The following is a 12,968-nucleotide window of genomic DNA, read 5'->3' on the forward strand; positions in this document are numbered from 1 at the left end:
TAAGCGTTTTTTTTTTTTTTAATCATTAGCTGTGTGACCCTAGGCAAGTTACTTAACTTATGTCTGTCTCAATTTTCTCCAGTGTAAAATAGGGATTAATATTAACAGCATATAATTCAAGGATGATTGTAAAGGGTAAATAATACATTGCTAAAACACTTAACACACCGAGTGGCACATAATAGGCATTTGATATTTGGGTTTTTCTTCTCCCTTCCATCTTGTATGACCATGTACAAGTCACTTCACTTCAAAGAAAGGGGCAAGAGATGGCTGGTCCAGGGCTCCCTACCTGCGGGAATCTGTAGAGCTCCAGAAGGGTCCCCATCTGGACAGAAAGAGCAGAGGTGGCTCCTCCAATAATAGCCAGGGACTTGTCTTGCCTCTCACAACTATAATTTGGGATGGTCTGGCCCTGTCCTGAGAGCCACCTTAGGGAGCTCTCCAAGGTCCTGGCGTCACTGTGGTAGTTATTGTAGATGTGAAATCCCAGGGTAGTATTAGGGAGGAGGCTGGGGTCTCTGTTGATTTCCTCCACAGCAAACATCAGGGCCAGAACCTGTTGGTAATTTTTGTGCAGCCACCTGCAGGGAGTGGGGATAAGATGAGAAAATAGAACCAAATCCTAGAGAACTCAAACTTCAAAGAGATGCTCTCAGCCAGCCACACCAAGGTGAGATCCCAGGCCTAAGACTGAGGCAGCCTGGTCTATAGATCACAGTTTCTCTTTTTCACATGACCTGCATCCCTGCATTGCTGACCCTCCTGATCTTTAAGGGGTGGGTAAAGGAGGGGGAATTTCTCCAGAATCCCTTCTGAGTCTGAGTACCAGGAATGCTCTCCCTGCTCACTGCTCTTTGCCTTCCTTCATGACTTGGCCCACATCCCCTCTTTCTTCAAGAGGTCTTGCCAACCTTCTCATGGCTATTGCCTTTCCTTTGAGATTTTCTCCCATTACCTGTATGTATCTTCTATCTACATAAGTTTTTGCTTATTATCTCCCCCATTAAAATGCCAGCTCCTTAAGTGCACGGATTGTATGTTTTTGCCTTTCTTTTTGTATCTCCATCACTTAGCATAATGTCTGTCATGTACTAAGCCTTTAATAAATGTAGGTTGACTGACTGCTTGATGTGAGGCATTTAATAATTTCATTCAACAAATGTGTACTGATCAGTTAATTTGTGCAATGCATTGCACCAATAAGTGTGGATCCCTTGTCTAAGTCTCACAATCTCATCTAGAAGGTATACACCTCAATGACCATACTTTCAGACAGACCATGGTAAACGCCCCCTTCATAGTACCACACAAACTAGAAGTTTCAGGAAAGGAGAGGCACTTTCTGATTCAGTGTGTTCTGTCATCAGTTAAGTTTTGTCCCTTGTAATATTTAAAATTATGAGACTATTTGTAGCTTAATAACTTTATTAAATCAAAAGCAGCAGCAGTAGCAATAGCAGCAGCAGCAGTAGCAGGAGGAGGAGGAGGAAGAAGAAGAGAGAGGTAGGATATACCTAACTTTTCTAATTTGTAGGTGCCATAATGGGCATCTAGATACAACCCAGCAAGAGTCTCTTCTGCTCCTCCACATGCATGTCAAAGACTTCAACTTCCTATCAGTCTCCACTTATAAGCTTTTTTCTCCACCCTCTAACTCTCACATGTCACATCTCAGGAACCAATCATAGTTTCTTCATTTACCTGAGCTGCCCAGAATTGGGGAGGAGAAGTGGCAATGCCTATGGAATCAGTTTCCTGTATCGTTAGTTCATTGGTTCTTTAACTTCCTTTATCTGAGCCCTGTCAATACCTCAGTTTACTCAGTGGTATTTGACCTTGTAGAGAATTATTTATTAATTAAGCATTATTTATTAAGAGTTCATTAGGAAAAAGCGTTAAGTAGCCACAAAGTTATTGATAGACATATATGAGATTTATAAGGTAGGTTTCTTTAAAATCTGAATGGAATCTCAAATGGACTTATGGGTAAGAGAGAATTTTCCCAGAGTGATTTGAGAGACAGTTACCAAACTGACTTTTAACTCTTTGGGACTGATCATGATCTGAAAGGAGGTCCTTTGAGCTCTGTGAGATTTGGAAAACTCAGTGTTTTCATGGCTAATATTCATCTAAAAGACATGACAAGTGAAGGAGGTTGTTGGCGAAACATTGGTACAAGCCCCAATAGGTTTGCTGGGCAAGTGGAGAAGGCTATGGAGATTCAAAGCTGTTTATTCATCTATACAGCAAGGAAGAGAGAGATCTAACTTGTTTCTTTTGTGTATAATTTAGATAGGATAGATAGATTAAGGTTTGGGGGGATTTAGATAGAATAGGAAGAGAGACTCTGTTGGGGAAGAAGGAGATCCATGAAGATCAGATTGGGGTGGTTGGAATAAGAAATTTTAGCTTAGGGACTTATATATCATAAGAATTTCTTTTCCACTTGTTTCCTTTTACTATCCCTTTCTTTAGCTTTTTTTTTTACCTATAATAAAATATATATATTTTTTATACAACTGACTAAACTAGAATTCTTAGGCTGCTCTGAGAGCCATTTTCTCAAACAGTCAGATCCAACAGCCTGTCCACACAGAACATAATTATTGGTAATGTCATCATATACCAATAATCAATAAGGGTTAGGAAACCCTTATAACAACCTCCAGGTCACTGGGAGATGACATTAAGAATGGTGACACTGGAGAGAGAGAAATTTGCTTCTGACATCCTTGAGCGAAATCCTCACCTGGGGAAACTGAAACTTTGGCAGTGGACCTCTTCTGAACTCATAGCAAACTGGCTCATCCTATAAAATGTCTGACAATTTTATCCTTTGAAGAAATAATAGGGGGAGAACATGGAAGGAGTCAAGGACTCTTGTACCAACCTCTTGGCACCCACTGGCAGCCCAGTGCTCACTTTTTTCCTGGATGCTAGTCATGGTTCCTGCCTCTAACTAGTGCTAGATGTTATGAGACTGAGTCTTTGGTTGAACCAAACTAGTTACTTCTGGCCCTTCATAACAGAGATTCTCTTGGCCACTGGCTCACTGAGACCCAGCTAGTATTTACTATGTCATTTACAAAAGAGAAACATTGGCCTGAGTCTTCATTTCTTTCTCTTCCTCTCAACCCCTTATCTTCTCTTTTCTGGTCCAGGAAGGAGCCAGAGAAATGTCTCATGCATTAAAAAAACTTTACCTTCTGTCTTAGAATCAGTAATGTGTATTGGTTCTAAGGCAAAAGAGCAGTAAGGTCTAGGCAATAGGGGTTAAGTGACTTGGCCAGGGTCACATAGCTAGGAAATGTCTGAGGCCAGATTTGAACCTAGGACCTCTTGTCTCTATGCCTTGCTTTCAATTCACCGAGCCACCCAGCTGCTCCATCATCCCATGTATTTTAACTGAGTCTAGAGATAGGGGCATGTAGAGGGCTAATTTTGTGCAATAATGAGATATAGCTTTCTAGTTACCAATGGCTAACAGGACATCAATGTGGAAAGGCACTAACCTTATCCCCCACTTCCAGCCCTCAATAGACACGAGAGATACCAAGATTTTCTGTATAGGACAGACCAAATCAGAATTCTATTAAGCAAGCACTTGCTAGGTTTTATAGTTCGTTGGAAAAAGCCCATGGGATAGAGTTTGTCTGGATCTGCACTCCCTTCCCACCTTGACTTTTCAACTCCATACAGACTTTTTGCCTTAATTGATCATTCTGATCTATTCTGGCTCCAGAGATTTCCCAGGTTGTCACATCAGCATCCTGGCCACTGCCTTAAGTACCACTGCTTCAACTCATATATTAAACAAGTTTCCTCTATGACATATCCAGTGAGTGACTCTCTAGGATTTGCACAAAGACCTCCAATTAAGGGGAATACCTCAACTTCTGAGATAGTATGGACATGTTTAATAGTTAGGGAGTTTTTCCTTATACCAGGCCTCAACTTACCTTTTTTGCATATTCCACTGATTGTCTGTAGATATGCTCTTTGGAACCAAGGGGAAGAAGTGAAATCCTTCATCTCTTTAAGAATATTTCAGATACTTTTATGGAGTGGCCTAGAGATCCTTTATCATCCCAATTGTTCTCTTCTAGAAGCTTTCCAGCAGATCAATGACCTCCTTAAATTGCAGTATTGAGACCCAAACATTGTATTAAAAATGCAGTATGACCAGGTCACAATTCATTCAGACTTTTACCTTCCTTCTCTTGGACACCATAACTGTCTTAATGTGGTCCAAGATTGTATTGCCATCATTGACTACTTTATCACACTCTGATGTGCCATCTTATTCCCATCAAATTGGCAAAAAAAGCCAAGGAAGATCAATGCTGGAACAGTTGTGGAATAACAGATATATTTGTTTATTGCCAGAAAATTTTCACACCAAAAGAATTTTTGGGAAAGTAATGCTATAAGCATATAATTAAAAAAAAAACCCTCACCTTCCATCTTAGAGTCAATACTGTGTATTGGTTCCAAGGCAGAAGAATGGCAAGGGCTAGGCAATGGGGGTTAAGTGACTTGCCCAGGGCCACACAGCTAGGAAATATCTGAGGTCATATATGAACTTAGGACCCCCTGTCTCTGAGCCTGATTCTCAATCCACAAGCCAGTAGCTGCCCCCATAAGCATATAACTTTTTTGCCTCTTGGAATGCCTACATCCTTTGAAAGCTCTCTTCCAAGCCACCTCCTATAAGAGTCCTTTGTTAATGACTCCATTTCTCATAACCCTTGTTCTACCTCCCCTTTTTAATTGATATAGCACATATCTATACTGATCTCTGATTGGATAGGTGCCAACCCCAAGGTATTTGAATGAAAGGATTAGCTTCCTTGTTTCCCATGTACCCAAGTGGGTAGAACATAGTTATAATAATGATAAATAAAACTTATATGGCACTGCACCATGCTCAGCACTTTTTACAATTATCTCATTTTATTTTCAACAATGCTGGGGAATAGGTGCCATTATTATCTATATTTTATAGATGAGGAAACTGAGGCAGGCAGAAGTTAAGTGACTTGCCCAGGATCACCACCTAGTATGTGCCTGGTTTGAACCCTGGTCTTCTTGATTAGAGGTCCAGTTTTCTGTATACTGCTGCTATTAATAATTGCTTGTTTGGATTGGAACACATATTTCCAGAATCACAGGGAACTTGCTAATTTTAGAGAAGTTGCTGCTTGGCATCACTAAAAGAGGTTTTCCCAGTAGGAGTTCCTCATTTCATTGAAACCACAAGACAGACTGATGACTTGCCATTTCTCAGTGAAGTCTGATTCCTCTCAACACACACACACACACACACACACACCCACACCCAGAGGCACAGGCACACACACAGACAAATGCACACAACTGGAACCCAAAGTCATATCCTGGTACCACTAGTCTTCGGGGACCTGACAGTGCAACTAGCAAGGCAGAGTTACTCCAGAAAGGAAGCCACCGCTTTCTTTACTCAGGCTCCTCTTTCTGAGAGAGTGCCTAGTGATTGATCATTAAAACTTATCTTAATGGAAGTTTGGTTCCTGCTGTATCATCCTGCATTTTCCCACCAGGGACAGAGAACACAGGTGCTTCCCTTCTCCAAAACAAAGCATCAAGCCAGTGCCCAGACCATTAACACAAAGTATGTATGATCCAAAGAAAATGTTAGGGACTGACAAGCAGCCCAGCTTTAGGCAGGTAAGATAGATGCGATTCCCATTTTACAGCAGGGGAACCTGAGACTGAAAAAAATCTTAGTGACATGTTCAGGGTAACAACTCTTTAGCATTCAAAGCAGGATTTGACTTTGGGTTTTCTTGACTCAAAGTCCAGCATTCTATCTACTCAGGCTTCTTCCTATTTGATGAAGAAACTGAGGTCCAGCAAGATTAAATGACCTGCTCAAAATCAGCCAGGTAATAAGTATCAGAGGCAGGATTTGATTGCTGGGTCTCTGATTTCTGAGCCAATATGCTTCCCCAAGCTGCCTCCTCAGAATAGAGTTTGTTTATCCATCCCTCATGCTCTTATTTGCTCTGATCCAGGGAGGACCCTTGGGTATAAAACTATCTGAAGGACTCTTTTAGAGAACACAAATGACAAGACGTCTAGTTGCAGGTCCCTGGTTCCCTTGGTTGTATCTCTTCAGCTCTCCATCTAGTCTCATAAGTGCCATTAGTTACAAAGCAGAATCTGATGGGCCAATCAGTTCCCTCTTACTAGTAGAGGAAGCTGCACACTGCATCCTCTGGTGATTTGGGAGGGAAACCTCCTTCATTTCATCTCCTTAAATGAAGGCAAGTACATGACTCCACTATAGCTCATTCTCGCCTATTCAAAGCATCTATCCTTTTCGTATTTGTTAAGCAGCACAGTATGCTAGAAAGGGCCCTAGACTCAGTATCAGAAGACTTATCTGGCCAGGCTCTCTTGGAGCCTCAGTTTCCTCACCTGCAAAATATGTATAATAAGCAGACTCTCTGCCCAACAGGGAAGGCTTAGCACATGCAGGATGTGCATGCACTCACCCACACATGCACACACAGGCACACACACACACACACACACACATGCACACATACACAAACGGGAGCAATTCTGGACTGTCCACTTTTCTAGGGAGATTCATTGTAGATGATAACAGTAAAATAGAGGTTCTTCAACTTGGCAACATCTAATAATGTGGTACAAGTGTTGATTCCCTGGCATGGATGCCCATGCCAAATATTTCCTTCACAGGAAATTTAAACTGGAAATTTATGTACTTTTCATGTGAAACTAGTTGATACAGCAGGGATTTAGACTTACCAAAAAAGCTCTCTATATCATGCCTTTTGATGATCACAATCTCGTAAGAAATAGATACTATTATTATTATTTTCATTTTCACAGGAGGAAATAGGTTCAGTAAGATTAGGAGAATATCAAGCACCCTGTAAATGTTTAAGTGTTATATGAAAGCTATGCTTATCATCATCATTATTATTACTATTACTCTGTATTTGAATCCAGGTCTTTACTCTAAGTCCAGCACTCATGAAAATGCTGTTGCTGCTTCTAGTGCCAGCTAGTTTCTTGCTTGGGTTCCTTTCCTTTATTTTTTTTCAGCACTTACAGCATGGCAGTCAGAGCAGGGAAGACAGAAGGACCTTGTCCATGATAATGGGATAAAGGACAGAGTCTTCCTATTTCTTGGACTTGAGTGTCCATAGGGAAGATTCAAATGGTAACAACATGGCCACGACTAGGTCCTAAATTAGAGAAATCTTTTTTTTTTGTCCACAGATTTTAAGAGTAGACTAAGGGATGAGAAAGATACAAGATGAACCATAGACAAGAGGATACTCGGGCTTGTTCATCTATTTCCTTAGGTGAAAGCCCAGGCGCCTGTCTACTTACTGATGTGGATTGCAGGCCTTGTGTGGATGCTCAGCTCCTGTAAAATTCTTCACTGCCATTAAGTACAAAGGGAAGAACCCACCAATGACCAGGTCTCCATCTTGGTGGACTCGTGGGTTTATTTGTTCAAAGCAGGGGAAATGTTCTTTCCTGACTAAAGAAGAAGGGATGTTCAGGAGCAAGAAGAGGGCCAGAAGAAGGACCGATGGGACCTGCATCCTGAGGAATTCCTCCAATTCTGAAACTATGAGCAGGCAAGACTTCCACAGCCACTGCTTGAAACCCACTTTGATGAGAAAATTGGTCTTTCTCTGATAGTTGCCTTCTCTAGACAGAGGGCCAGACACTGGCCTGTTCCTGACACCAGAGCAAACACAGCAGGCATCTAGCTCCTGTCCAGAGGCCAATCTGCAGAAACCAGGTACTATTTATAATCCTGTGAACGTTGGGAGGTAGCATGGTCCCTAGTTGGTAAAGGTGCATTGTTTAGGAGGGGCTCTTAGGAGAATCTCTGCCTGGGGTTCTGCACCTGCATCTCAGCCTCTAAAGTAAAACCCAAAGGAAAATACGTTTGAATTTCTTCCTCCCTCTTCCAACTAAACTCCTATGGGAGCTGCCTCAAGGACTTGTTGAGCCTTAGAAAATTGTGTGCAGCTGCCACAGCAAAACTTCTAGGACTCAAAGTGGGTTTTGGATCAGCTATTATCAGCTCAGATTCATAGAGAAAGTGTGAGAATGAGCTGATAGCAGCAGGGATGGCAACCTCCTGGACTTGCCCTAACCTTATATGAATTGGGCAGCAATTTCCTTCCAATCTCAGGGGCTGGAGAAACCCCTCTCCAAAACCAGTATATGAATAGGTTACTCACATAGGGTCCAAGTTCTCCCACCTTGATGCTTGGATAGCACAGTGAACTAAGTAAGGTGTGCTCCAGTTTGGCCATCCTGACCAGATCTGGGCATCAATGTTGTTTTTCCAGATAGTGTGGAAGATCCTTGAGGGCAGAGACTTTCATTTTGGTCTTTTTATCTCTAGTACCTAGAGTACTACTTGGCCATAGCTGAGTCTTTTGTATATGCTTATTAATTGATCTGATCTAGGTGGTCTTTCCTAATCCCCACTCCCACAGTCCTTCTGCTAGTTTCTTCCTCTTTCATTGTCCCTTTTATCTACTCTATAGAAGTTCTATCACCCAGTTGTTCATGTGTCTTCTCTATTAGACATTTTAAAGAGCTCTCTAAAGGAAAGAATTGCATTTTTGCTTTTATTTCTATACCATGAGCTTGAAACAGTGTCTAGAACACAGTAAGTTTATACTTCTTGGCTGTTTCATTTCTGCCCTTGTATCTCCAGCTCCTAGCTCAGTGCCTGGCAGATTGAATGATTGTTAAGTTGGACTCTGTCCACCAAATTACCTTTCAGTTCTACAATTTCTAGGAATCGCAGTGTAGGAAGGATAGTGATGAGTTGGAGTGCCTAGATCATAGCCAGAATGTTCAAGTATGTGGAGTTCTTTCCTCATGAGGACCAACTGTTCAATCTTGGGATGCTGAACCTGGAGAGGAGTTGAATGGACATTGCTGCTCAATACAAGTATTTGAAGGGCAGTCACATGAAAGAGGATTTCAGTTTAGTCTTCTTGGCCACAAAGTTGAACTAGGACAAATGGATAGAAGTTATCAAGAAACCCATTTAAACTTCATGTAGGGGATAAAAACCCTTTGTAGTTGCTGTACTTATCCAAAATTGTTGTGGTCTGCTTCATGTGGTGGTGACTTACTCCTCTTTGGAGGTATCCATACAGATGCTGGCTGATCATTATTGGGGAGAGCATAGAGGAAATTCTTGTCACAATATAAGTTGGACTTGATGGCCCCAAGGTGTCCTAACAGAGACTCTGTGAAAGCTGAGTTTCCAGTAGGATAATTAGAAGTAGTAGATCTAGTGGATATGCCAAGGATGGATTTAAAAGACACTCCAATTGAAAATCCAGATTTGGTTTTATTCACAGATGGATATTCATATTTGTGTAATGGAATTAGATGTACAGGTGCTGCAGTTGTCACAGAATTTGAGACACTGTGGTATGGATTGTTACCTAGTAACCTTAGCACTCAAACCCCAGAGTTAATCATTTTAAAACAAGCATTTCTTCTGGCAGCTGGTAAAAATGCAAACATTTACACAGACTCTCAGTATACTTTTTATGTTTGTCATGCTACAGGAAAGATCTGGAAACAATGAGGTTTTATTACTGCATCAGGAAAAAAACCAATTGCTCATACAGAAATAATAACTGAGTTGTTGGATGCTATCCAGAAACCTAAACAGCTAGCAGTAATCCATTGTAGAAGTCATACTAATAGAAGAGATTCAGTTGCTAAAGGAAATCATAGAGCTGACATAATGGCAAAATTTGCAGCCAGAAATGCTCCAGTGTATATTATGAACTTATCAACTATCGAATCTGATGATCTAGAAAAAGCTTATGTAGACTCAGAAATACAAAAATGGAAAGAGAAGTTTGGAGCAAGAAAAGAACATGGTATATGGTTAACAGATACAGGAAAGCCACTGTTACCAAAAGACCTGTATACCTATTTGTGTCAAGCCATTCACACAAAAGGTCATGTTGGTAGTCAAACTGTAACTGACACCATAAAGAGGCAATAGGTTGCTCCTGGAATAATACTGTAGCAAATAAGATATGCTCAAGCTGTTCTGTTTGCCAAAAATTCAATCAAGGAGCATTCAGACAGAAAGGTTTAGGTGGTAGACCTTTAGCATATTGCCCACTTGAGAGTTTGCAAATTGATTATATCAGCATGCCAAAAGCTGGAAGGTACAAGTGTTTGTTTGGTGATGGTTGATAGATTAACCAAATGGCCTGAAGTTTTTCCATCAAATACAACTACAGTTAGCTTTGTGGTGAAAGTGTTGATTAGGAAATTATACCTAGATTTGGAGTACCATTAATAATAGACTCTGACAAAGGATTGCATTTCACTCAAGACATCCTGAAAAGAGTCTATGAAAATCTAGGAATAACACCAAAATATCATGTGCCTTATCATCCCCAAGATTCAGGCCAAGTTGAGCACATGGATAAGGAAATAAAGACTATGGTAGGGAAGCTCTGTGCTGAAACTTATCTCAAATGGTCAGAGATTCTTCCCATAGCTTTGTTTTACTTACGTACAAGGCCAAGAGCAGATTTGCATATATCATCCTATGAAATGCTCTTTGGACATGCTCCACTACAAGCAAAAACTTGTAAGACAGTCTATACATTGCTCTTAGGAGGAGATTATCAATTTGCTTCTTACTTAAGTGCTTTACAACAAAGACTAAAAGAATTACATGAAATGGGAGTATTCATTCAAACTGGTCCTTTGGATTATTCTCTTCATAATTATGAACCAGGAGATAAGGTATATGTAAAAAATTTTGCTAAAACATCAGTAACACAGGAAAGTTGGTTAGGTCCTTACACCATTGTGTTGATTTCTCCATCTTCAATAAAAGTTTTGGGTAGAGATTCTTGGTATCATTGTTCAAATATAAAATTAGCACATGGTATAGATAATGAAAATGTACAAATCATTTAAGAAGAAGGAAATGAAGAGATCGTAGAAAGATAGAATCATCAGTCAAATTGAGTCTACAGTCAAAAATATCAGTAAGGAGAGGACCGTTCCTATGGAAGAGGATAGAAGAGGACAATGCAGATGAAGAGGAGAATTCAGGAATTAATGGACATTGATGAAAGACAGAACTTAAAAATTTTAAATTCTTTGTGAAATTTGCAATTGTAGCATTCCAAGCATATTCACATCTATGAAATATAAAGGATTGTACGATTACTGTGTCTTCAGACACAAGGTTATACTCGGATGTTTGTGTATGAAATCTTGACCTGGCCATGCGGCCCTTGCCTAGGGCAAACTCATTAACATGATTGGACTCACAATTCCCTGGAAAAGCGTGGTTTGCAATCTACACACCCAAAGGTGTTTCCTCTACCTTGCCGCCCAATCTTAATTGTCTATGCTCTGTGATGTGATTGCTACGTAATTGGAAACACCTCCTTGCTTCCTCATCAATAAAAGCAAAGGCAACCTTATGATAGATCCTTTTGAACTTCCTCTTGGATCTTCAATCTGCCCTAGCAATGTCTCTGTCTCTCTCCCTCTCTAAACCTTTTCCTTCCCCTAGGCTGTAGTTCCTCTCGGCTTGCACTTTCTACCTTAATTTCCTCATCCACCTCATGTTCCTTAAAACTCCTATTTTCCTTCCAAGGAGAATATCATAGGGTTTGCCTGCCCTGTTTAAACTCTGATTTGTCTGTGTCTGTCATTCTTCACCCTGGTTCTCGGATTCCCTATCTCTCCTCTGGTCCCATCACAAAGGTGAGCCTCTTCCCTTGTGGGACCCTGCTGGTCAGGGAAGTCCATGAGTGGCACCCCACAGCAATGAAGAGGATTACAGGATAAATGGACTAATGATTTTATACTTTGGGTAATTATTATAGCATATAATAACATAGCATTTATTCACATACAAACAGAAATATATTTACTAATATGGAATTGCAGAAGAATATTCAAGAGGAAGGAAGTAGGGGTAAGTATGTTGCATACAACAGTAACATAACATATAACAGTAACACTGACATTTAAATAGCAAAACTACATGACATAACAAAAGTGACAATATAATAAAACATAAACATGGTTAGGTTACATTGAATCACTACTTAAATGAGTGAAATTATATATAGTTAGGGTACTAACAGTGTTATGATTAGCTATAGATATGTTATTTACTAACAAAATGTAGTTATATACTTAGATTTAGTTTAGGTATAGGAATTTAGTTAGGAGAAGTATTTTGAAGTTAGGTAAAATTAAGTAAGATAAAGTAAGAAAATTAGATACTGACTTGTACTGCATCATACATTATACAACACAAACAACATATGACATCACATATCAAACAAAATTATAGATACATATGTAAATATATGTAAATAGGGTATATAATAGGATTGTAAATTAATTGTATTATTATAGTGTATGTAAATATGTAAACAATGTAAATATGAAGTGTACATTAATATATATGTGCATATGTATAGCATACATGTATATATTGTATGTATGTACTATATGTATATATGTAAATTATGTACATAGCTCACTGTTACATGTATTTGTATAAGTGAGTTTATTGTTTGGTTTAATTTTCATTGTAAAACTTATGCAATGTTGTGTTTATTGTAATTAAAAATTTTTTTTCTCTAAATTTAATGTTAATGTATTGTAATACTAGTACATTGTTCTCTTTTAGCTAATAAGAATGTTTTAAGTTTGATATTTGCATGGAAGTTATGTTCATCTGTTTGATGTTATTTGCTGTTCGGGTTTGGCTTCTGTTTGACTTTTGTACTTGTTAATTATTTACTTTGTTTTCCTTTTCCTTTTTCCCTTGTTATAATTCCATAGAATAGGTTAGTGTAAGTTAGAGTAACATAGTTGAATGTAGGTTGTTTGTTATT

At 39.5% G+C, this 12,968-nt stretch overlaps 1 protein-coding gene across 1 annotated transcript in view; it reads right to left on the minus strand.

Annotated features, from left to right (window-relative positions):
* The window catches only part of VN2R614 (vomeronasal 2 receptor 614), a 29,675-nt gene extending 22,047 nt beyond the window's left edge, over positions 1 to 7,628 (minus strand). The window contains 2 exon segments of the mRNA NM_001099595.1: positions 293 to 584; positions 7,411 to 7,628. Coding sequence (NP_001093065.1) covers positions 293 to 584; positions 7,411 to 7,628 — 510 coding nt within the window.
* Between the last annotated feature and the right edge of the window lie 5,340 nt (positions 7,629 to 12,968).

Source organism: Monodelphis domestica, chromosome 4, assembly GCF_027887165.1.
Source record: "Monodelphis domestica isolate mMonDom1 chromosome 4, mMonDom1.pri, whole genome shotgun sequence".
Taxonomy (NCBI): domain Eukaryota; kingdom Metazoa; phylum Chordata; class Mammalia; order Didelphimorphia; family Didelphidae; genus Monodelphis; species Monodelphis domestica.